The 26,340-nt window shown below is 62.0% G+C and overlaps 1 protein-coding gene across 2 annotated transcripts; it reads right to left on the bottom strand.

The window, feature by feature from the left end:
• Positions 1 to 34: 34 nt before the first annotated feature.
• Positions 35 to 20,141, bottom strand: LOC144591672 (basic leucine zipper transcriptional factor ATF-like). 2 transcript variants are annotated; one of them, XM_078395709.1, is made up of 4 exons: positions 20,021 to 20,141; positions 18,061 to 18,165; positions 1,683 to 1,856; positions 35 to 154 (listed from the first exon to the last, which is right to left on the bottom strand). In XM_078395709.1, the coding sequence occupies exons 1-4, from the start codon at positions 20,084 to 20,086 to the stop codon at positions 98 to 100; spliced, it is 402 nt and encodes a 133-aa protein (XP_078251835.1). In that variant the 5' UTR covers positions 20,087 to 20,141; the 3' UTR covers positions 35 to 97. The 2 variants fall into 2 exon arrangements, with proteins under 2 accessions (XP_078251835.1, XP_078251837.1); XM_078395711.1 differs by having other exon boundaries at positions 61 to 154; positions 1,679 to 1,856.
• Between the last annotated feature and the right edge of the window lie 6,199 nt (positions 20,142 to 26,340).

The following is a 26,340-nucleotide window of genomic DNA, read 5'->3' on the forward strand; positions in this document are numbered from 1 at the left end:
GGGTGAGGTCAGGGTGGGGGGGGTGAGGGTGCATTCCTTGTGCTGTCCACATCCAGCTGAGCCCGGGTGCGGTGCATTAATCCTCCAGCATTCAGCTTTAACACGCAGTAACATCAGTCAACGAGACAGAGTAACTCAGCGGGTCCGGCAGCATCTGTGGGGAACATGGATAGGTGACGGGGGGGGGGGGGGGGGGTCTGGGCCCTTCTTCGGGCTTCCGTTCAGTCTGAGTAACCAGTGATGCGGTGGCCCCCGGCAGCGGCAGAGGGTCACACACTGGGGTGCGGGGTGTGAATGGGCCGGGGTGAGGGGTGCGGGTGGGCCGGGTGAGGGGTGTGAATGGGCCGGGGTGAGGGGTGTGAATGGGCCGGGGTGAGGGGTGCGGGTGGGCCGGGGTGAGGGGTGTGAATGGGCGGGGTGAGGGGTGTGAATGGGCCGGGGTGTGAATGGGCCGGGGTGAGGGGTGTGGGTGGGCCCGGGGTGAGGGGTGTGAATGGGCCGGGGTGAGGGGTGTGGGTGGGTCGGGGTGCGGGTGGGCCGGGGTGAGGGGTGTGGGTGGGCCGGGGTGAGGGGGTGCGGGTGGGCCGGGGTGCGGGTGGGCCGGGGTGCGGGTGGGCCGGGGTGAGGGGTGTGGGTGGGCCGGGGTGAGGGGTGCGGGTGGGCCGGGGTGCGGGTGGGCCGGGGTGCGGGTGGGCCGGGGTGAGGGGTGTGGGTGGGCCGGGGTGAGGGGTGCGGGTGGGCCGGGGTGAGGGGTGCGGGTGGGCCGGGGTGAGGGGTGCGGGTGGGCCGGGGTGAGGGGTGCGGGTGGGCCGGGGTGCGGGGTGCGGGTGGGCCGGGTGCGGGGTGTGGTGGGCCGGGGTGCGGGTGGGCCGGGGTGAGGGGTGTGGGTGGGCCGGGCGAGGGGTGCGGGTGGGCCGGGGTGCGGTGTGTGGGTGGGCCGGGGTGCGGGTGGGCCGGGGTGCGGGTGGGCCGGGGTGAGGGGTGTGGGTGGGCCGGGGTGAGGGGTGCGGGTGGGCCGGGGTGCGGGTGGTCCGGGGTGCGGGTGGGCCGGGGTGCGGTGTGTGGGTGGGCCGGGGTGCGGGTGGGCCGGGGTGTGGGTGGGCCGGGGTGAGGGGTGCGGGTGGGCCGGGGTGAGGGGTGCGGGTGTGGCAGGGGTGCGGGTGGGCCGGGTGCGGGTGGGCCGGGGTGAGGGGTGCGGGTGGGCCGGGGTGAGGGGTGCGGGTGGGCAGGGGTGCGGGTGGGCCGGGGTGAGGGGTGCGGGTGGGCCGGGGTGAGGGGGTGCGGGTGGGCCGGGGTGAGGGGTGCGGGTGGGCCGGGGTGAGGGGTGCGGGTGGGCCGGGTGCGGGTGGGCCGGGGTGAGGGGTGCGGGTGGGCCGGGGTGAGGGGTGCGGGTGGGCCGGGGTGCGGGTGGTCCGGGGTGCGGGTGGGCCGGGGTGCGGTGTGTGGGTGGGCCGGGGTGCGGGTGGGCCGGGGTGTGGGTGGGCCGGGGTGAGGGGTGCGGGTGGGCCGGGGTGAGGGGTGCGGGTGGGCAGGGGTGCGGGTGGGCCGGGTGCGGGTGGGCCGGGGTGAGGGGTGCGGTGGGCCGGGGTGAGGGGTGCGGGTGGGCAGGGGTGCGGGTGGGCCGGGTGCGGGTGGGCCGGGGTGCGGTGCTCCCGTTGCCGCAGAGTTTGCCCCGTACCTACCGGGTCGTCGTGTCCCGGTGATCGGCCCGAGCTCAGCTCCTCGCCCGCGGGGCCCATCTCCGGGCTCCGGCTCTCATGTCTGTTGACCAGCGCGGTGATGTGTCTCAGCTCCGCGGTCAGACGTGCTACCTCCTTCCGCAGGGCCAGGTTCTCCCGCTCCAGGGCCTCGCTCTCCTGCGGACAACGGGAACAGAATTAGGCCATTCGGCCCATCATCTACTCCGCCATACATTCATAGAAACATACAGTGCCCTCCATAATGTTTGGGACAAAGGCCCATCATTTATTTATTTGCCTCTGTACTCCACAATTTGAGATTTGTGATAGAAAATAAATCACATGTGGTTAAAGTGCACATTTTCAGATTTTATTGAAGGGTATTTTTATACATTTTGGTTTCACCATGTAGAAATTATAGCTGTGTGTATACATAGTCCCCCATTTCAGGGCACCATAATGTTTGGGACACATGGCTTCACAGGTGTTTGTAATTGCTCAGGTGTGTTTAAATGCCTCCTTAATGCAGGTATAAGAGAACTCTCAGCTACCTAGTCTTTCCTCCGATCTTTCTATCACCTTTGGAAACTTTTATTGCTGTTTATCAACATGAGGACCAAAGCTGTGCCAATGAAAGTCAAATAATCCATTATGAGACTGAGAAACAAGAATAAAACTGTTAGAGATATCAGCCAAACCTTAGGCTTACCAAAATCCAACTGTTTGGAACATCATTAAAAAGAGAGCACTGGTGAGCTTACTAATCACAAAGGGACTGGCAGGCCAAGGAAGACCTCCACAGCTGACGACAGAAGAATTCTCTCTATAATAAAGAAAAATCCCTAAACACCTGTCCGACAGATCAGAAACACTCTTCAGGAGTCAGGTGTGGATGTCAATAACCACTGTCCGCAGAAGGCTTCATGAACAGAAATACAGAGGCTACACTGCAAGATGCAAACCACTGGTTAGCCGCAAAAATAGGATGGCCAGGTTACAGTTTGCCAAGAAGTACTTAAAAGAGCAACCACAGTTCTGGAAAAAGGTCTTGTGGACAGATGAGACAAAGATTAACTTATATCAGAGTGATGGCAAGAGCAAAGTATGGAGGAGAGAAGGAACCGCCCAAGATCCAAAGCATACCACCTCATCTGTGAGACACGGTGGTAGGAGTGTTATGGCCTGGGCATGTATGGCTGCTGAAGGTACTGGCTCACTTATCGTCATTGATGATACAACATAATGAATTCTGAAGTGTATAGACACATCCTATCTGCTCAAGTTTAAACAAATTCCTCAAAACACATTGGCCGGCAGTTCATTCTACAGCTGGACAATGATCCCAAACATACTGCTAAAGCAACAAAGGAGTTTTTCAAAGCTAAAACATGGTCAATTCTTAAGTGGCCAAGTCAATCACCCGATCTGAACCCAATTGAGCACGCCTTTTAAAAACATAGCACAAAAAGTAAGGAAATTTGTGTTTGGTAGATTATTTCTTTGTTGTAACAATGCTTCTTGGCAATAAATCTTATACCATTGGAAAGCCTGTTTATTTCCCTTTTAAATGGTGCCACATTTGTAAGGAACATGCATTTGTGGGATGAGCAGCAGAGCTGAGTATGTGGGTTGCGCCCATAAAAAATCTGCCAAATCTTCTCTGCCAATGCCAAACAGCTTATTCTGCCATTGACTCTTGTTCGGTGTTGTTTGGTGGATTGGATGATTGAAGTCTGAAGAAACAAGACATATTGGCAATTTAACAATTTATTCATTTAATAAACAGGAGCCTCAGTAGCGTGTGGAAGAACCATACACAGCCACAACAGCCTGGCACCTCCTCCTCATGCTGGTCACCAGCCTGGTCACACACTGTTGTGGGATGGCATCCCATTCTTCAACCAGCATTTGTCGCAAGTCAGCCAACGTGGTTGTGTTGGTCACTCTGGCACGAACAGCACGCCCAAGCTGATCCCACAAGTGTTCAATGGGGTTGAGGTCAGGACTGCTGGCAGGCCATTCCATCCTCTCCACTCCCAAATTCTGGAGGTAGTCTCTGAGAAACCCTGCTCTGTGGGGGCGAGCATTGTCATCTTGGAGGATAGAGTTCGGTCCCAGACTGTGGAGATATGGGATTGCCACTGGTTGCAGAATCTCATCTCGATATCTCTCTGCATTGAGATTGCCTCCAATGATGACAAGCATCGTTTTTCCAGTGAGGGAGATGCCGCCCCACACCATCACACTGCCTCCACCAAAAGATGTTACTCTATCGGTGCAGCAATCAGCATAGCGTTCTCCGCGTCTTCTCCACACTTTGACCCTATGATCCAACTGCCGTAGGCAGAATCTGGACTCATTGCTGAACATAACGTTCCTCCACATGTTCAGGTGCCAGTGCACGTGTTGCCGACACCAGCGCAAACGGGCCTGACGGTGAAGGGCAGTCATGGCAGGCCTCCTGGCAGCCCTATGAGACCGGAGATCGGCTGCGTGCAGTCTGTTCCGAATTGTCTGGGCAGAGAGCCGTCGGCCATATCGTCCTGCAAACCTTGACTGCAAATCTGTAGAAGACAGCCTACGGTTCCTAAGTGCTGACAGGGTGAGGAAACGGTCTTCTTCGGGTGTCGTCTTCTTGGGACGCCCACTTCGCGGCCTGTCTCTGACATCCCCCGTTATATGGAACTTGGCCTTCACTTTGGAGATGGTACTAGGGCTCACTCCAAATAATGCCGCAACTTGGTTTTAGACAATAGACAATAGGTGCAGGAGTAGGCCATTCAGCCCTTCGAGCCAGCACCGCCATTCAATGCGATCATGGCTGATCACTCTCAATCAGTACCCCGTTCCTGCCTTCTCCCCATACCCTCTCACTCCGCTATCCTTAAGAGCTCTATCCAGCTCTCTCTTGAAAGCATCCAACGAACTGGCCTCCACTGCCTTCTGAGGCAGAGAATTCCACACCTTCACCACCCTCTGACTGAAAAAGTTCTTCCTCATCTCCGTTCTAAATGGCCTACCCCTTATTCTTAAACTGTGGCCCCTTGTTCTGGACTCCCCAACATTGGGAACATGTTATCTGCCTCTAATGTGTCCAATCCCCTAATTATCTTATATGTTTCAATAAGATCCCCCCTCATCCTTCTAAATTCCAGTGAATACAAGCCCAATCGCTCCAGCCTTTCAACATACGACAGTCCCGCCATTCCGGGAATTAACCTAGTGAACCTATGCTGCACGCCCTCCATAGCAAGAATATCCTTCCTCAAATTTGGAGACCAAAACTGCACACAGTACTCCAGGTGCGGTCTCACCAGGGCCCGGTACAACTGTAGAAGGACCTCTTTGCTCCTATACTCAACTCCTCTTGTTACGAAGGCCAACATTCCATTGGCTTTCTTCACTGCCTGCTTTACCTGCATGCTTCCTTTCATTGACTGATGCACTAGGACACCCAGATCTCGTTGAACTCCCCCTCCTCCTAACTTGACACCATTCAGATAATAATCTACCTTTCTATTCTTACTTCCAAAGTGAATAACCTCACACTTATCTACATTAAACTGCATCTGCCATGTATCCGCCCACTCACACAACCTGTCCAAGTCACCCTGCAGCCTTATTGCATCTTCCTCACAATTCACACTACCCCCCAACTTAGTATCATCTGCAAATTTGCTAATGGTACTTTTAATCCCTTCGTCTAAGTCATTAATGTATATCGTAAATAGCTGGGGTCCCAGCACCGAACCTTGCGGTACCCCACTGGTCACTGCCTGCCATTCCAAAAGGGACCCATTTATCCCCACTCTTTGCTTTCTGTCTGTCAACCAATTTTCTATCCATGTCAGTACCCTACCCCCAATACCATGTGCCCTAATTTTGCCCACTAATCTCCTATGTGGGACCTTGTCGAAGGCTTTCTGAAAGTCGAGGTACACCACATCCACTGACTCTCCCTTGTCAATTTTCCTAGTTACATCCTCAAAAAATTCCAGTAGATTTGTCAAGCATGATTTCCCCTTCGTAAATCCATGCTGACTCGGAATGATCCCGTTACTGCTATCCAAATGCTCAGCAATTTCGTCTTTTATAATTGACTCCAGCATCTTCCCCACCACTGATGTCAGACTAACTGGTCTATAATTACCCGTTTTCTCTCTCCCTCCTTTCTTAAAAAGTGGGATAACATTTGCTATCCTCCAATCCACAGGAACTGATCCTGAATCTATAGAACATTGAAAAATGATCTCCAATGATCTTCCACTATTTCTAGAGCCACCTCCTTAAGTACCCTGGGATGCAGACCATCAGGCCCTGGGGATTTATCAGCCTTCAGTCCCATCAGTCTACCCAAAACCATTTCCTGCCTAATGTGGATTTCCTTCAGTTCCGCCATCACCCTAGTTTCTCCGGCCCCTAGAACATTTGGGAGATTGTGTGTATCTTCCTCAGTGAAGACAGATCCAAAGTAATGGTTTAACTCGTCTGCCATTTCTTTGTTCCCCATAATAAATTCCCCTGCTTCTGTCTTCAAGGGACCCACATTTGCCTTGACTATTTTTTTCCTCTTCACGTACCTAAAAAAACTTTTGCTATCCTCCTTTATATTATTGGCTAGTTTACCCTCGTACCTCATCTTTTCTCCCCGTATTGCCTTTTTAGTTAACTTTTGTTGCTCTTTAAAAGAGTCCCAATCCTCTGTCTTCCCAGTCTTCTTTGCTATGTTATACTTCCTCTCCTTAATTTTTATGCTGTCCCTGACTTCCCTTGTCAGCCACAGGTGTCTCTTACTCCCCTTAGAGTCTTTCCACCTCTTTGGGATAAATTGATCCTGCAACCTCTGCATTATTCCCAGGAATACCTGCCATTGCTGTTCTACCATCTTCCCTGCTAGGGCCTCCTTCCAATCAATTTTGGCCAGCTCCTGCCTCATGCCTCTGTAATCCCCTTTGCTATACTGTAATACCGACACTTCCGATTTTCCCTTCTGCCTTTCCATTTGCAGAGTAAAACTTATCATGTTGTGATCACTGCCTCCTAATGGCTCTTTTACCCCTAGTCCCCTTATCAGATCAGGATCATTACACAACACTAAATCCAGAATTGCCTTCTCCCTGGTAGGCTCCAGTACAAGCTGTTCTAAGAATCCATCTCGAAGGCACTCTACAAACTCTCTTTCCTGGGGTCCATTTCCAACCTGATTTTCCCAGTCTACCTGCATGTTGAAATCTCCCATAACCACCGTAGCATTACATTTTTGACACGCCAATTTTATCTCTTGATTCAACTTGCACCCTATGTCGAGGCTACTGTTTGGGGGCCTATAGATAACTCCCATTAGGGTCTTTTTACCCTTACAATTTCTCATTTCTCATTCCTATCCATACTGATAGGTGTTTTGCGGAACACCAGCTTGAAGTTGCCCTATCGCACAGACCCTATCCAGATCAGTCAAACGTGGCATGCCGATTCTTGGAGCAGACACCTACTGACCACTGTAGCAGGGCCCATGCTCACAGATGCTGCCAATCAGGTGCCAATCAGGCACCTGATTGTCAGCACCTGGGGGTACCAGAAGCTCAAAACAAGAGTCAATAGCAACAGCAGAATAAGCTGTTTGGCATTGGCAGAGAAGATTTGGCAAATTTTTCATGGGCGCAACCCATATACTCAGCTCTGCTGCTCATCCCACAAATGCATGTTCCTTAACACCATTTAAAAGGGAAATAAACAGGCTTTCCAACGGTATAAGATTTATTGCCAAGAAGCATTGTTACAACAAAGAAATAATCTACCAAACACAAATTTCCTTACTTTTTGTGCTATGTTTATATGCTGAAGAGAAAACTGAAGGGGACTAGCCCCCAAAACAAGCCCAAGCTAAAGATGGCTGCAATACAGGCCTGGCAGAGCATCACCAGAGAAGACACCAAGCAACTGGTGATGTCCATGAATCACAGACTTCAAGCAGTCATTGCATGGAAAGGATCTACAACAAAATACTAAACATGACTACTCTCATTTACATAACAATGATGTGTCCCAAACATTATGGTGCCCTGAAATGGGGGGAACTATTACACTGGATCCATGTCTGATCCACCCTGCTGGATTCTTGACATCCTCCCTCATTGTCCAAAACTACGTTAATGTTTGTGGATTCCTGCAAAATACCGCGGCCCATCGACACCTTCACCCTGATTAATACATCACAAAGTGACATAGGACCCAGCACAATCCCAGTGGACATCACTGCTCACAGACCTCAGGCTAAGACAACGTGGCTTTACCACGACCCGCTGACCAGGGCACGTGGGCACCGAGCCATCACCCACCCCCGCACCCGGCCATCGCCCACCCCCGCACCCGGCCATCGCCCACCCCCGCACCCGGCCATCGCCCACCCCCGCACCCGGCCATCGCCCACCCCCGCACCCGGCCATCGCCCACCCCCGCACCCGGCCATCGCCCACCCCCGCACCCGGCCATCGCCCACCCCCGCACCCGGCCATCGCCCACACCCGCACCCGGCCATCGCCCACCCCCGCACCCGGCCATCGCCCACCCCCGCACCCGGCCATCGCCCACACCCGCACCCGGCCATCACCCACCCCCGCACCCGGCCATCGCCCACCCCCGCACCCGGCCATCGCCCATCACCCACCCCCGCACCCGGCCATCACCCACCCCCGCACCCGGCCATCGCCCACCCCCGCACCCGGCCATCTCCCACCCCCGCACCCGGCCATCGCCCACCCCCGCACCCGGCCATCGCCCACCCCCGCACCCGGCCATCCCCCACCCCCGCACCCGGCCATCACCCACCCCCGCACCCGGCCATCGCCCACCCCCGCACCCGGCCATCGCCCACCCCCGCACCCGGCCATCGCCCACCCCCGCACCCGGCCATCGCCCACCCCCGCACCCGGCCATCGCCCACCCCCGCACCCGGCCATCGCCCACCCCCGCACCCGGCCATCGCCCACCCCCGCACCCGGCCATCGCCCACACCCGCACCCGGCCATCGCCCACCCCCGCACCCGGCCATCGCCCACCCCCGCACCCGGCCATCGCCCACCCCCGCACCCGGCCATCGCCCACCCCCGCACCCGGCCATCGCCCACCCCCGCACCCGGCCATCCCCCACCCCCGCACCCGGCCATCGCCCACCCCCGCACCCGGCCATCGCCCATCACCCACCCCCGCACCCGGCCATCACCCACCCCCGCACCCGGCCATCGCCCACCCCCGCACCCGGCCATCACCCACCCCCGCACCCGGCCATCACCCACCCCCGCACCCGGCCATCGCCCACCCCCGCACCCGGCCATCACCCATCACCCACCCCCGCACCCGGCCATCACCCATCGCCCACCCCCGCACCCGGCCATCACCCATCGCCCACCCCCGCACCCGGCCATCACCCACCCCCGCACCCGGCCATCGCCCACCCCCGCACCCGGCCATCGCCCACCCCCGCACCCGGCCATCACCCATCACCCACCCCCGCACCCGGCCATCGCCCACCCCCGCACCCGGCCATCGCCCACCCCCGCACCCGGCCATCGCCCACCCCCGCACCCGGCCATCGCCCACCCCCGCACCCGGCCATCGCCCACCCCCGCACCCGGCCATCGCCCACCCCCGCACCCGGCCATCGCCCACCCCCGCACCCGGCCATCGCCCACACCCGCACCCGGCCATCGCCCACCCCCGCACCCGGCCATCGCCCACCCCCGCACCCGGCCATCGCCCACCCCCGCACCCGGCCATCCCCACCCCCGCACCCGGCCATCACCCACCCCCGCACCCGGCCATCGCCCACCCCCGCACCCGGCCATCGCCCACCCCCGCACCCGGCCATCGCCCACCCCCGCACCCGGCCATCGCCCACCCCCGCACCCGGCCATCGCCCACCCCCGCACCCGGCCATCACCCATCACCCACCCCCGCACCCGGCCATCACCCACCCCCGCACCCGGCCATCGCCCACCCCCGCACCCGGCCATCACCCACCCCCGCACCCGGCCATCACCCACCCCCGCACCCGGCCATCGCCCACCCCCGCACCCGGCCATCACCCACCCCCGCACCCGGCCATCGCCCACCCCCGCACCCGGCCATCGCCCACCCCCGCACCCGGCCATCCCCCACCCCCGCACCCGGCCATCGCCCACCCCCGCACCCGGCCATCGCCCACCCCCGCACCCGGCCATCGCCCACCCCCGCACCCGGCCATCGCCCATCACCCACCCCCGCACCCGGCCATCACCCACCCCCGCACCCGGCCATCGCCCACCCCCGCACCCGGCCATCTCCCACCCCCGCACCCGGCCATCGCCCACCCCCGCACCCGGCCATCGCCCACCCCCGCACCCGGCCATCCCCCACCCCCGCACCCGGCCATCACCCACCCCCGCACCCGGCCATCGCCCACCCCCGCACCCGGCCATCGCCCACCCCCGCACCCGGCCATCGCCCACCCCCGCACCCGGCCATCGCCCACCCCCGCACCCGGCCATCGCCCACCCCCGCACCCGGCCATCGCCCACCCCCGCACCCGGCCATCGCCCACCCCCGCACCCGGCCATCGCCCACACCCGCACCCGGCCATCGCCCACCCCCGCACCCGGCCATCGCCCACCCCCGCACCCGGCCATCGCCCACCCCCGCACCCGGCCATCGCCCACCCCCGCACCCGGCCATCGCCCACCCCCGCACCCGGCCATCCCCCACCCCCGCACCCGGCCATCGCCCACCCCCGCACCCGGCCATCGCCCATCACCCACCCCCGCACCCGGCCATCACCCACCCCCGCACCCGGCCATCGCCCACCCCCGCACCCGGCCATCACCCACCCCCGCACCCGGCCATCACCCACCCCCGCACCCGGCCATCGCCCACCCCCGCACCCGGCCATCACCCATCACCCACCCCCGCACCCGGCCATCACCCATCGCCCACCCCCGCACCCGGCCATCACCCATCGCCCACCCCCGCACCCGGCCATCACCCACCCCCGCACCCGGCCATCGCCCACCCCCGCACCCGGCCATCGCCCACCCCCGCACCCGGCCATCACCCATCACCCACCCCCGCACCCGGCCATCGCCCACCCCCGCACCCGGCCATCGCCCACCCCCGCACCCGGCCATCGCCCACCCCCGCACCCGGCCATCGCCCACCCCCGCACCCGGCCATCGCCCACCCCCGCACCCGGCCATCGCCCACCCCCGCACCCGGCCATCGCCCACCCCCGCACCCGGCCATCGCCCACACCCGCACCCGGCCATCGCCCACCCCCGCACCCGGCCATCGCCCACCCCCGCACCCGGCCATCGCCCACCCCCGCACCCGGCCATCCCCACCCCCGCACCCGGCCATCACCCACCCCCGCACCCGGCCATCGCCCACCCCCGCACCCGGCCATCGCCCACCCCCGCACCCGGCCATCGCCCACCCCCGCACCCGGCCATCGCCCACCCCCGCACCCGGCCATCGCCCACCCCCGCACCCGGCCATCACCCATCACCCACCCCCGCACCCGGCCATCACCCACCCCCGCACCCGGCCATCGCCCACCCCCGCACCCGGCCATCACCCACCCCCGCACCCGGCCATCACCCACCCCCGCACCCGGCCATCGCCCACCCCCGCACCCGGCCATCACCCACCCCCGCACCCGGCCATCGCCCACCCCCGCACCCGGCCATCGCCCACCCCCGCACCCGGCCATCCCCCACCCCCGCACCCGGCCATCGCCCACCCCCGCACCCGGCCATCGCCCACCCCCGCACCCGGCCATCGCCCACCCCCGCACCCGGCCATCACCCATCACCCACCCCCGCACCCGGCCATCGCCCACCCCCGCACCCGGCCATCGCCCACCCCCGCACCCGGCCATCGCCCACCCCCGCACCCGGCCATCGCCCACCCCCGCACCCGGCCATCGCCCACCCCCGCACCCGGCCATCGCCCACCCCCGCACCCGGCCATCGCCCACCCCCGCACCCGGCCATCGCCCACCCCCGCACCCGGCCATCGCCCACCCCCGCACCCGGCCATCGCCCACACCCGCACCCGGCCATCGCCCACCCCCGCACCCGGCCATCGCCCACCCCCGCACCCGGCCATCGCCCACCCCCGCACCCGGCCATCCCCACCCCCGCACCCGGCCATCCCCCACCCCCGCACCCGGCCATCGCCCACCCCCGCACCCGGCCATCGCCCACCCCCGCACCCGGCCATCGCCCACCCCCGCACCCGGCCATCGCCCACCCCCGCACCCGGCCATCGCCCACCCCCGCACCCGGCCATCACCCATCACCCACCCCCGCACCCGGCCATCACCCACCCCCGCACCCGGCCATCGCCCACCCCCGCACCCGGCCATCACCCACCCCCGCACCCGGCCATCACCCACCCCCGCACCCGGCCATCGCCCACCCCCGCACCCGGCCATCACCCACCCCCGCACCCGGCCATCGCCCACCCCCGCACCCGGCCATCGCCCACCCCCGCACCCGGCCATCCCCCACCCCCGCACCCGGCCATCGCCCACCCCCGCACCCGGCCATCGCCCACCCCCGCACCCGGCCATCGCCCACCCCCGCACCCGGCCATCACCCATCACCCACCCCCGCACCCGGCCATCGCCCACCCCCGCACCCGGCCATCGCCCACCCCCGCACCCGGCCATCGCCCACCCCCGCACCCGGCCATCGCCCACCCCCGCACCCGGCCATCGCCCACCCCCGCACCCGGCCATCGCCCACCCCCGCACCCGGCCATCGCCCACACCCGCACCCGGCCATCGCCCACCCCCGCACCCGGCCATCGCCCACCCCCGCACCCGGCCATCGCCCATCACCCACCCCCGCACCCGGCCATCACCCACCCCCGCACCCGGCCATCGCCCACCCCCGCACCCGGCCATCACCCACCCCCGCACCCGGCCATCACCCACCCCCGCACCCGGCCATCGCCCACCCCCGCACCCGGCCATCACCCATCACCCACCCCCGCACCCGGCCATCACCCATCGCCCACCCCCGCACCCGGCCATCACCCATCGCCCACCCCCGCACCCGGCCATCACCCACCCCCGCACCCGGCCATCGCCCACCCCCGCACCCGGCCATCGCCCACCCCCGCACCCGGCCATCACCCATCACCCACCCCCGCACCCGGCCATCGCCCACCCCCGCACCCGGCCATCGCCCACCCCCGCACCCGGCCATCGCCCACCCCCGCACCCGGCCATCGCCCACCCCCGCACCCGGCCATCGCCCACCCCCGCACCCGGCCATCGCCCACCCCCGCACCCGGCCATCGCCCACACCCGCACCCGGCCATCGCCCACCCCCGCACCCGGCCATCGCCCACCCCCGCACCCGGCCATCGCCCACCCCCGCACCCGGCCATCCCCACCCCCGCACCCGGCCATCACCCACCCCCGCACCCGGCCATCGCCCACCCCCGCACCCGGCCATCGCCCACCCCCGCACCCGGCCATCGCCCACCCCCGCACCCGGCCATCGCCCACCCCCGCACCCGGCCATCGCCCACCCCCGCACCCGGCCATCGCCCACCCCCGCACCCGGCCATCACCCATCACCCACCCCCGCACCCGGCCATCACCCACCCCCGCACCCGGCCATCGCCCACCCCCGCACCCGGCCATCGCCCACCCCCGCACCCGGCCATCTCCCACCCCCGCACCCGGCCATCACCCACCCCCGCACCCGGCCATCGCCCACCCCCGCACCCGGCCATCACCCACCCCCGCACCCGGCCATCGCCCACCCCCGCACCCGGCCATCGCCCACCCCCGCACCCGGCCATCCCCCACCCCCGCACCCGGCCATCGCCCACCCCCGCACCCGGCCATCGCCCACCCCCGCACCCGGCCATCGCCCACCCCCGCACCCGGCCATCACCCATCACCCACCCCCGCACCCGGCCATCACCCATCGCCCACCCCCGCACCCGGCCATCACCCATCGCCCACCCCCGCACCCGGCCATCACCCACCCCCGCACCCGGCCATCGCCCACCCCCGCACCCGGCCATCGCCCACCCCCGCACCCGGCCATCACCCATCACCCACCCCCGCACCCGGCCATCGCCCACCCCCGCACCCGGCCATCGCCCACCCCCGCACCCGGCCATCGCCCACCCCCGCACCCGGCCATCGCCCACCCCCGCACCCGGCCATCGCCCACCCCCGCACCCGGCCATCGCCCACCCCCGCACCCGGCCATCGCCCACACCCGCACCCGGCCATCGCCCACCCCCGCACCCGGCCATCGCCCACCCCCGCACCCGGCCATCGCCCACCCCCGCACCCGGCCATCCCCACCCCCGCACCCGGCCATCACCCACCCCCGCACCCGGCCATCGCCCACCCCCGCACCCGGCCATCGCCCACCCCCGCACCCGGCCATCGCCCACCCCCGCACCCGGCCATCGCCCACCCCCGCACCCGGCCATCGCCCACCCCCGCACCCGGCCATCGCCCACCCCCGCACCCGGCCATCACCCATCACCCACCCCCGCACCCGGCCATCACCCACCCCCGCACCCGGCCATCGCCCACCCCCGCACCCGGCCATCGCCCACCCCCGCACCCGGCCATCTCCCACCCCCGCACCCGGCCATCACCCACCCCCGCACCCGGCCATCGCCCACCCCCGCACCCGGCCATCACCCACCCCCGCACCCGGCCATCGCCCACCCCCGCACCCGGCCATCGCCCACCCCCGCACCCGGCCATCCCCCACCCCCGCACCCGGCCATCGCCCACCCCCGCACCCGGCCATCGCCCACCCCCGCACCCGGCCATCGCCCACCCCCGCACCCGGCCATCACCCATCACCCACCCCCGCACCCGGCCATCGCCCACCCCCGCACCCGGCCATCGCCCACCCCCGCACCCGGCCATCGCCCACCCCCGCACCCGGCCATCGCCCACCCCCGCACCCGGCCATCGCCCACCCCCGCACCCGGCCATCGCCCACCCCCGCACCCGGCCATCGCCCACTCCCGCACCCGGCCATCGCCCACCCCCGCACCCGGCCATCGCCCACCCCCGCACCCGGCCATCGCCCACCCCCGCACCCGGCCATCCCCACCCCCGCACCCGGCCATCACCCACCCCCGCACCCGGCCATCGCCCACCCCCGCACCCGGCCATCGCCCACCCCCGCACCCGGCCATCGCCCACCCCCGCACCCGGCCATCGCCCACCCCCGCACCCGGCCATCGCCCACCCCCGCACCCGGCCATCGCCCACCCCCGCACCCGGCCATCACCCATCACCCACCCCCGCACCCGGCCATCACCCACCCCCGCACCCGGCCATCGCCCACCCCCGCACCCGGCCATCACCCACCCCCGCACCCGGCCATCACCCACCCCCGCACCCGGCCATCGCCCACCCCCGCACCCGGCCATCACCCATCACCCACCCCCGCACCCGGCCATCACCCATCGCCCACCCCCGCACCCGGCCATCACCCACCCCCGCCCGCACCCGGCCATCACCCACCCCCGCACCCAGTCATCACCCACCCCCGCACCCGGCCATCGCCATCGCCCACCCCCGCACCCGGCCATCGCCCACCCCCGCACAGCGCAGAGCAGGGACCGGCCCTGTCACCCACGCTTCTCCCCAACGTGATGCTGGATTAAACTAACCTCAGCCTGCACGTGATCCATATCCGCCCATTCACAGCATATCTGCATGTCTAGTTAAAGGTCTTAAAGGCCATAATCGTATCAGCCTCCATTACCCCCTGGCAGGGTGCTCCAGGCACCCACTACCTCCTGTGTAATAAGCACCCCAACACCTCTCCTTTAACCGTTGCCCTCCCCTCTGGTCTGCGACATCTGTGAGCTGGGAAAAGGTTCCGACTGTCTACCCGCTCTGCGCCTCTCATGATTTCATATTCGTCTCCCGGGACTCCCTTCAGCTTCCGACATTCTACAGAAACAGTCTGTTTATCCAACCTGTACCTGTAGGGAATGCCCTCCAATGCAGGCATTGATCTGGCAATCCCACTGCACTCTCTGTAAAGTCTCCACACCCTCCTGTAACGGCGTGGCCGGAACACACACAATACTCCAACACTTTTCCAGCGCGCGTAAATCCCCAACAATCTCTTTAGTTTCTCTCCCATCGACACACGGTCACCGGCTGATAGTTCCCGGCCTCGTGTATCTATGCACAGTCCATGGCTCAATTGTAATCAAGCGTTGTCTTTTCACTGTGTAAGAGGGAACTACAGATGGACAAAATGCTGGGCAGACACAGAGTGCTGGAGTAACTCAGTGCGTCAGGCAGCATCTGTGGAGAACATGGATAGGTGACGTTTCACAGAGTACTGGAGTAACTCAGTGCGTCAGGCAGCATCTGTGGAGAACATGGATAGGTGACGTTTCCATGACTGATGTCAGGGCAGCAGTCCGAAGAATGGTCTCGACCCGAAACGTCACCCATTCCTTCTTTCCTGAGATGCTGCCTGACCCGCTGAGTTACTCCAGCACTCTGTGAAACGTCACCTGTCCGTGTTCTCCACAGATGCTGCCTGACCCACTGAGTTACTCCAGCACTCTGTCTATCTTCGATCTAAACTAGCATCTGCGGTTATTTTCTTAGACGCTGGGAGTCAGGGGAGAGGGAAACACAGAGCTATGGAAGGGTAAGGTGTGAAAACGAGAAATCAAAGGGGACAAAGTTTAAGGAAGATGTATCATTGTTCGTTAGGGAAAGGTACAGACAACAGAACACAGTTTGTTGGACAGTCAGGCCGGTTGGTACCGACTGGATCGCAGGCAATAGACGCTTTTCACTGTACCTCGGTACACGTGACAATAAACTCAGCTAAACTACACTGATCCCACTTCCTGCATTAAGCCCATTTACGTCGACGCTTCACTCGTTGAAGTCCATGTCCAGAAGCCGCTTGAACGCTTGTCTCAGAGACGCGAGGGACGGCAGCGGCTGGGATCAGGAGCAAGCAGGAGTGTGCCGGGGGTGAGGGTCAGGCATTCTCTGACACCTTGGCCCCCCAGCGAGCAGCATCTTTCCCCCCAGCTGGAGCAGCCCCTTCCACGGATCAATGCCCAGCCTCCGTCCACATTCTGCCAGGTCCATTCTCACAACCTTCTCCAAACTGACCACTTGCCCCTGCGGCCAAGTCGCTCCTTGTTTCTACTTTCACCCTGGAGTTGTCAGTCCAAGTCCACCAGCATCGGCCCTGTCACTGTGACCACTGTCTCCAGAGGCAGCCTCTGACACGGTGTCCACTTCCCCACAGCCAACCCTTCCCCTGAGGGAGGCCGTGCAAAGGGGTCCCGGCCCCACCAGGCCCCTCCCCTGCTTTGCCCAGGTCTCTGCTGGAACTGGTGGACGTTGCTTCCTTGGGCTCCACGACTTCAATGTCCCCGCCAACTCACCGCTGGCGTGAGCGCCCAGCAACCCCTCGACACGCAGATTGTCAACACGATGCCCTCACCTTGCCCCTGCCCCACAGAAGCTGCCCGACAACTCACCCCCGCCCCCCCCCCTAGCTCTTTGGCTACAAATGGACCCTCGCCCACACTGCCCCTGAGCCACATCCCAGCCCCGTCTCCCTGCCCCGGGGGGGGGGGGGGGGCAGTCCCAGGCTACTCACCTGGTGGTCAGTCCAGACCCTAACCTGGGGGGTCAGTGGTCAGTCCCCTGGTGTGGGGGGTCAGGGGATCAGTGGTCAGTCCCCTGGTGTGGGGGGTCAGGGGGTCAGTGGTCAGTCCCCTGGTGTGGGGGGTCAGGGGGGTCAGTGGTCAGTCCCCTGGTGTGGGGGTCAGTCCCCTGGTGTGGGGGTCAGGGGGTCAGTCCCCTGGTGTGGGGGTCAGGGGGTCAGTACCCTGGTGTGTGGGGGTCAGGGGGTCAGTGGTCAGTCCCCTGGTGTGTGGGGGTCAGGGGGTCAGTCCCCTGGTGTGGGGGTCAGTCCCCTGGTGTGGGGGTCAGGGGGTCAGTACCCTGGTGTGGGGGTCAGGGGGGTCAGTGGTCAGTCCCCTGGTGTGGGGGTCAGGGGGTCAGTGGTCAGTCCCCTGGTGTGGGGGGGTTAGGGGTCAGTGGTCAGTCCCCTGGTGTGTGGGGGTCAGTGGTCAGTCCCCTGGTGTGTGGGGGTCAGGGGGTCAGTGGTCAGTCCCCTGGTGTGGGGGGGGTCAGGGGTCAGTGGTCAGTCCCCTGGTGTGTGGGGGTCAGTGGTCAGTCCCCTGGTGTGTGGGGGTCAGGGGGTCAGTGGTCAGTCCCCTGGTGTGGGGGGGGGTCAGGGGTCAGTGGTCAGTCCCCTGGTGTGTGGGGGTCAGTGGTCAGTCCCAGGCCACTCACCTGGTGCAGTGTGTCCACTCTCTGGGTCTGTCTGTGCCGGCTCCTCTGCGCCGCCAGCCGGTTCCGCTCCTTTCGCATGATTTTCTTCGACCGCTCACAGTTTCCCTGCGAGGGGCGGGCAGAGTTAGATGGGCAGAGCGGCGGGACGGGTGCACACACAGCTCGGGAGACGGAGGGAACAATAACTACAGATGCTGGTTTAAATCGAAGATAGATCCAGAGTGCTGGAGTAACTCAGCGGGTCGGGCAGCGTCTCTGGAGAGAAGGAATGGCTGAGGTCTCGGGTCGAGATCCTTCTTCAGACAGATGTCAGGGTTAAAGAGGGAACCGCCCGGGTTGGCCCCAACACACGCAACCCCTCACACTCTCTACATTAAACCACCTGCCGTTCCTCAGCCCGCGGCCCCGCTCTCTCACCATCCGGCTGTAATGCCAGATGAATGTCCTCGCTCTGCACCCACCCTAGTGGCCCAACGCCCACCCCCAGCACCCACCCCCACCACCCACCCTAGTGGCCCAGCGCCCACCCCCACCACCCACCCTCAGCACCCACCCCCACCACCCACCCTAGTGGCCCAGCGCCCACCCCCACCACCCACCCTCAGCACCCACCCCCACCACCCACCCTCAGCACCCACCCCCAGCACCCACCCCCACCCTAGTGGTCCACCACCCAACCCTCATCACCCACCCCCATCACCCACCCTAGTGGTCCACCACCCACCCCCATCACCCACCCCAGTGGTCCACCACCCACCCCCATCACCCACCCTAGTGGTCCACCACCCACCCCCACCACCCACCCCACCACCCACCCTAGTGGCCCACCCCCATCACCCACCACCCACCCTAGTGGCCCAGCGCCCACCCCCAGCACCCACCCTAGTGGCCCAGCGCCCATCCACACGCCCCTCCACTGCCACCCTCTGGTCCTGCCTCCATGCCCTGGCAAACCCGCGCTGGATCAACTGCACTGGACCCTTCCAGATCAGCCTGGTTCCAAGACCTTAACACCAGCGCCATCCTTCACCAGGGACAATGTACGAAGTTCACCCCGAGCCAATTAACCTACAAACCTGCACGTCTGTGGAGTGTGGGAGGAAACCGGAGATCCCGGAGAAAACCCACGCAGGTCACGGGGAGAACGTACAAACTCCGTACAGACAGCACCCGTAGTGGGGATGGAACCCGGGTCTCCGGCGCTGCATTCGCTGTAAAGCAGCAACTCTACCGCTGCGCCACCGTGACCGCCTGGCAAACCTCAGCCCGCGGATCACCGGGCAGCGCGGGTAGTGTGGAGGACAGCTGGGTCTGTACCGGGTTGTATAAGAAAATAACTGCAGATGCTGTACCGGGTTGTCCCGGGTCGCTACCTGTGTGCCTCGGGTCCGCACCGGATTGGCCCGGCTGTGGGTCGGGTTGGCCCGGGTGTGGGTCGGGTTGGCCCGGGTGTGGGTCGGGTTGTCCCGGGTGTGGGCCGGGTTGCCCCGGGTCTTGGTCGGGTTGGCCCGGGTGTGGGTCGGGTTGTCCCAGGTGTGGGTCGGGTTGCCCCGGGTCTTGGTCGTGTTGGCCCGGGTGTGGGTCGGGTTGTCCCGGATGTGGGTCGGGTTGTCCCGGGTGTGGGCCGGGTTGGCCCGGGTCTGGGTCGGGTTGCCCCGGGTCTTGGTCGGGTTGGCCCGGGTGTGGGTCGGGTTGTCCCGGGTGTGGGCCGGGTTGCCCCGGGTCTTGGTCGGGTTGTCCCGGGTGTGGGTCGGGTTGTCCCGGGTGTGGGTCGGGTTGCCCCGGGTCTTGGTCGGGTTGGCCCGGGTGTGGGTCGGGTTGTCCCGGATGTGGGTCGGGTTGTCCCGGGTGTGGGCCGGGTTGGCCCGGGTCTTGGTCGGGTTGGCCCGGGTGTGGGTCGGGTTGCCCAGTGTCTGGGTTTGTTGACCCGGGTTTGTACCAGGTTGCCCCGGGGCGCTACCTGTGTGTCCGCTGCTGGCCGGTGTCCGCTGTAACCGGGGTCGCTGCTGTCCGAGTCGTGGGCCATCGCTGCCGGAGCCGCCCTGCCCTCTCCCCGCCAGTCCTCATCTCACGGCCAGAGAGGCGACCGGCGCTTCTGGTAAAGCCTGGCCCGGCCCGGAACAGCCCGGCCCGGCGGGAATCCACGTGGTTGCGGCGGAAACCGTGTCAGCCGCGTCTGGGAACAGAACGGTAAAGCCCGGCGTAAACCCCGGCGCGGGGGCGGGGGAGACAGCGCTGGAGACCCGGGAAAGGCCCGGCCCCGAGACCAGACCCTGCACCGGCTCACACCCCACACACTCACACCCCCCACACACACACTCACACACACACCCCCCACACTCACACACCCCCACACTCAAACCCCACCCCCCCCCACACACACTCACACCCCACACACTCACACACCCCCACACACCCCACACTCACACACAACCCCCCCCCCCCACACACACTCACACACACCCCACACACACTCCCCCCACACACACACCACAAACAACCCCCCCCCCACACACACACACACCCCCCACACACACACTCACCTCACACACACTCTCTCTCACACTCACCCCACACACACTCCACACACACACCCCACACACTCATACACGCACTGTCCGCGGGGTCAGACACGGGGTGAAGTTCCCGACACCCGGTCCCTCGCTCCGATATTCAACACTTTGCAGCGCAGCTGTTATTTTGAAACTTCACTCTGGGCGGAGCCGGCGCTTGGTTCAGGCCGCAGCTCTGGCGCTCTCTCCCAGGGTGGGTGGGGGGGTCAATGTTGGTGGGGTGGGGTCTGTGTGGGTGGGGGGGTCAGTGTGGGTGGGGGGGTCAGTGTGGGTGGGTGGTGTCAATGGGGGGCTGGGTGTTAGGCTTGGGGGGAAGGGGTCTGCGTGTGTTGGGGGTGTGTGTATGTGGGGGGGGTGTGTATGTGGGAGGGGGGAGAGTGTGTATGTGGGAGGGGGTGTGTGTGTGGGGGGGGGAGGGGGTGAGGGGGGGGGGAGGGGGTGAGGGGGGGGGGGCGGAGATTCATCAGCCCAGGGAGGGGCGTCCCGGATAGACGGTGGACGGGCCGCGTGTAGACGGGTAAGTGACGAATGTTCCCCGTCCCTGCTGCCCCGGTACATCCCCCATCACCCCGCCCCCCCATCACCACCCCGCTCCCCCATCACCTCCCCATCACCACCCCGCCCCCCCCCCCATCACCCCCGCCCCCCCATCCCCTCCCCCCCCCCCCCCCATCCCTGTGACGCCCCTCTGCTCCGTCTCCAATTCTCCCACATCCTTCCCGTGGTGCAGTGACCAGAACTGTGACCTAACCAATATTATAAAGTTGTCACAAACCATCCCAACCGTGTAGGAAGGAACTGCAGATGCTGCTTTACACCGGAGATAGACACAAAGTGCTGGAGTAACTCAGCGGGACAGGCGGCATCTCCGGAGAGAAGGAATGGGTGACGTTTCTGGTCGAGGCCCTTCTTCAGACTGAAAGTCAGGGGAGAGGGAGACACAGAGATAAGGAACAGCACCCCATATTTTGCTTGGCCATCGGTATGAATATTGACTTTAAGTAACCCTTGCTTTCCCTCTCTTCATCCCTCCCCCTTCCCAGTTCTCTGACCAGTCTGACTGTCCCTGATGACATTTTATCTGTTTTTGTTATCACCTTCTCACTAACAAAATGATCTATTTTTAATTTTCCTTGAGATGCATCCCCTTTGATGTCTCGCTCTCACACCTTACACTTCCTTATCTCTATGTCTCCCTCTCCCCTGACTCTCAGTGTGAAGAAGGGTCTCGACCCGTAACGTCACCCATTCCTTCTCTGCCGAGATGCTGCCTGACCCGCTGAGTTACACCAGCACTCTGTGAAACGTCACCTATCCATGTTCTCCACAGATGCTGCCTGACCCGCTGAGTTACTCCAGCACTCTGTGTCTGTGCCGACCTGTATTACGTGTCTTGACCTATGAATAGATTTGGAATCTCATGTAGGGTTCTGGTCACCACACTGAGAAAGGTTGTGGCAACACCAGATGGCAGAGCAGAGATTTACCAGCATGTTGTCCAGAATGGTGGCTTTAGTCACAAGAAGAGATAGGACCAGAAACAATAGACAATAGACAATTGTCACCCATTCCTTCTCTCCTGAGGGCGTGCAGTGTAGGTTCACTAGGTTAATTCCCGGAATGGCGGGACTGTCGTATGTTGAAAGACTGGAGCGACTAGGTTTGTATACACTGGAATTTAGAAGGATGAGAGGGGATCTTATCGAAACATATAAGATTATTAAGGGGTTGGACATGTTAGAGGCAGGAAACATGTTCCCAATGTTGGAGGAGTCCAGAACAAGGGGCCACAGTTTAAGAATAAGGGGTAGGCCATTTAGAACAGAGATGAGGAAAAACTTTTTTAGTCAGATAGTTGTGAATCTGTGGAATTCTCTGCCTCAGAGGGCAGTGGAGGCCAATTCTCTGAATACATTCAAGAGAGAGCTAGATAGAGCTCTTAAGGATAGCGGAGTCAGGGGGTATGGTGAGAAGGCAGGAACGGGATACTGATTGAGAATGATCAGATTGAATGGCGGTGCTGGCTCGAAGGGCCGAATAGGCTACTCCTGCACCTATTGTCTATTGTCTATTGTTTGACCATCGAACCTACATAGAATACATCCACGTTATGCTTGATCTCATTGCTCTCCTGGGTTCCATGTTCTAACACTCCAGACCAGTCTGCCTTGTGGGCCTTTGTCAAAGGTCGAGCTGAAGTCCGGATCAATAACGATCACTGCCTTTGCCAATGAGTAATCTTCATGGTCACCTCTTTAAAATCCACCAGGTTTGTGAGGCAGGATTGCCCGTGCACAAACCCACAGACGAACAATATATTCCTCATCTCCCCATCTACCTCGTTGCAGCCCTTGCACTTTTTAATCCGCACTTTCTCTGTAGCTGTAAAACAATATTCTGCACTCGTTACTTTCCCTCTTGCACTGCCAATTAGAAACATAGAAAGTAGGTGCAGGAGGAGGCCATTTGGCCCTTCGAGACAGCACCGCCATTCATTGTGATCATGGCTGATCGTTCACAATCAGTAACCCGTGCCTGCCTTCTCCCCATATCCCTTGATTCCACTAGCCCCTAGACCTCTATCTAACTCTCCTTCAAATTCATCCAGTGGCTTCCACTGCTCTCTGTGGCAGAGAATTCCACAAATTCACAACTCTCTGGGTGGAAAAGTTTTTTTTCACCTCAGTTTTAAATGACCTCCCCTTTATTCTTAGACTGTGGCCCCTGGTTCTGGACTCCCCCAACATTGGGAACATTTTTCCTGCATCGAGCTTGTCCAGTCCTTTCATAATTTTATGCGTCTCTATAAATCCCCTCTCATCCTTCTAAACTCCAGTGAATACAAGCCCAGTCTTTTCACTTTCCTCATATGACAGTCCCGCCATCCCGGGGATTAACCTGGTGAACCTACGCTGCACTGCCTCAATAGCAAGGACATCCTTCCTCAAATTAGGAGATCAAATCTGCACACAATACTTCAGGTGCGGTCTCACCAGGGCCCTGTACAACTGCAGAAGGACCTCTTTGCTCCTGTACTCAAATCCTCTCGTTATGAAGGCCAACATGCCATTGGCTTTCTTCATTGCCTGCTGTACCTGCATGCTTACCTTCAGTGACTGATGTACTGATGTACCTGCACGCTTACCTTCAGTGACTGGTGTACCTGCTGTACCTGCACGCTTACCTTCAGTGACTGGTGTACTGGTGTACCTGGTCTCGTTGCGCTTCCCCCTTACCTAACCTGACACCATTGACACATATTGCACTGATGCAAGTTATAACCTGACTGGGTAACACGAAGCAGATTTTCACCACATCCCAGTGCAAGTGACAATAACAGATAGTGAAACCGCTGTGGCCAGCACGGGCTCGGGGCTTCGTGCCTTGAGCGCCAACTGGAGGCACCTCGATGCCACTGCTGGGCACCACGTTGATAGAGGGAGCTCAAGGGAGAGAAGGGAGGGAGCCAGGTTATATAGTCACACAGCACGGAAACAGGCCCTTCGGCCCAACTCACCCCTGCTGATCAAGATGCCCCAGAATCCTGAGTCAGAAAAAGAGTCCTGACTCGAAACATCAACGATCCATTGCTCCTTCACTCTGAAGAATGATCACACAGTCATTCAACAGGCCCTTCGGCCCAACCCATCCATGCCAACCAAGCTGCCCCTTCTACATTAGTCGCACATGCCCGCGTTTGCCCCACATCCCTCTAAATCTTTCCTATCCATGTACCTGTCCAAGTATTGTAAATGTTGTGCAGTACCTGTTTCAACTGCCTCTGGCAGCTCGTTCCATACGCCCACCACCCATTGCGTGAAAAGGTTTCCACTCGGGTTCCTATCGAATCTTGTTCATAGAAACATAGAAACATAGAAAATAGGTGCAGGAGTAGGCCATTCGGCCCTTCGAGCCTGCACCGCCTTTCAATATGATCATGGCTGATCATCCAGCTCAGTAGCCTGTACCTGCCTTCTCTCCATACCCCCTGATCCCTTTAGCAAAAAGGGCCACATCTAACTCCCTCTTAAATATAGCCAATGAACTGGCCTCAACTACCTTCTGTGGCAGAGAATTCCACAGACTCACCACTCTCTGTGTGAAGAAATGTTTTCTCATCTCGGTCCTAAAAGACTTCCCCCTTATCCTTAAGCTGTGACCCCTGGTTCTGGACTCCCCCAACATCGGGAACAATCTTCCCGCATCTAGCCTCTCCAACCCCTTAAGAATTTTATATGTTTCTATAAGATCCCCCCTCAGTCTTCTAAATTCCAGCGAGTACAAGCCCAGTCTATCCAGTCTTTCCTCATATGCAAGTCCCGCCATCCCAGGAATTAATCTGGTGAACCTTCTCTGTACTCCCTCTAAGGCAAGAACGTCTTTCCTCAGGTTAGGAGACCAAAACTGCACACAATACTCCAGGTGCGGTCTCACCAAGGCCCTGTACAACTGCAGCAGAACCTCCCTGCTCCTAAACTCAAATCCTCTTGCTATGAATGCCAACATACCATTCGCTTTCTTCACTGCCTGCTGCACCTGCATGCTTGCTTTCAATGACTGGTGCACCATGACACCCAGGTCACGTTGCATCTCCCCTTCTCCCAATCGGTCACCATTCAGGTAATACTCTGCTTTCCTGTTCTTGCCGCCAAAGTGGATAACCTCACATTCCTCTGTCTGTAAACCCACGTTCTCTGGTTATTGATAGCACTGCCCTGGGAAGAGTCTCTGTGCATCACCCTACATGTCTGTGCATTTGCCCTATGATATCAGGCACAACATGATCTTATAGGTCACCCCACAGCCTCCTGCACCCCCTGGAATAAAGTCCCAGCCTGCCCACTGCACCCTGTAGCTCAACCTCTGAAGTCCTGGCTACATCCTCGTAAATCTCTACACACTTTCCAGCTTAACAATACCTCCTAGACCAGGGTGACCAAAACAGAACACAATACTCCAAGTGTGGCTTCACTAATGTCCTGTACAACTAACTGGAACGTGACTTCCCAACGACTGTATTTAAAACCCTAACTGATCGAGGCCAGCCTGCCAATAATCCCCTTCACCACCCTCTACTTGTGACACCACTTGCAGGGAATGTGTGCCAGCAGTCCCAGAGCACTCTGCTCTGCCACACTCCCCACCAGGGCCCTGCCATTCACGGCAAAGTCTGACTTCCCAAAATGTATTCCTTACTCTTACCCGCATCAAACTCCATTCACCACTCCCCAGCCTCTTGTCCAGCTGATCAGAATCCTGGTGTCATTTTTGACAACCAACTTCGCAATGTGACACATGACTTCACTATCTCTACTACGTACTTGGATGTCATCTGCAAACTTTCTAATCAAGCCTTGTACATGCTCATCCTAATTGTAGATATGAAACACCAACAACGGGCCCAGCTCCCATCCCGGAGGCTCACCTCTCCTCACTGGCCTCCAGTCCGAAAAACAACCTTCCACCATCAATCACCCTCTGCTTCTAACGGAACCCATTCTGTATCTCCCTGGATCCCATGCGATCTAACCCTCCAGAGCAGCCGACCATGCACAACCTTGTCAAAGGCATTGTTGAAGACTAGGTCTAAACCCCTGCCCCATCATCCTCTTGTTCAAAGCTCAATCACATCTGGGACACAATCGTCCACGTACACATCAATACTGACTATCCCTGATCCGCCGGTCTATCCAAATGCACACATATC

The sequence above is a fragment of the Rhinoraja longicauda genome, unplaced genomic scaffold (assembly GCF_053455715.1).
Source record: "Rhinoraja longicauda isolate Sanriku21f unplaced genomic scaffold, sRhiLon1.1 Scf001411, whole genome shotgun sequence".
Taxonomy (NCBI): domain Eukaryota; kingdom Metazoa; phylum Chordata; class Chondrichthyes; order Rajiformes; family Arhynchobatidae; genus Rhinoraja; species Rhinoraja longicauda.

Coding starts and splice junctions, on each gene's coding strand:
- LOC144591672 (XM_078395709.1), bottom strand. CDS start 20,086: ATGGCCCACGACTCGGACAGCAGCGACCCCGGTTACAGCGGACACCGG. Junction 1,857..18,060: donor GAGTGGACACACTGCACCAG/GTGAGTGGCCTG, acceptor CGTTGTCCGCAG/GAGAGCGAGGCCCTGGAGCG. Junction 155..1,682: donor CACCGGGACACGACGACCCG/GTAGGTACGGGG, acceptor TGTTCCCCACAG/ATGCTGCCGGACCCGCTGAG.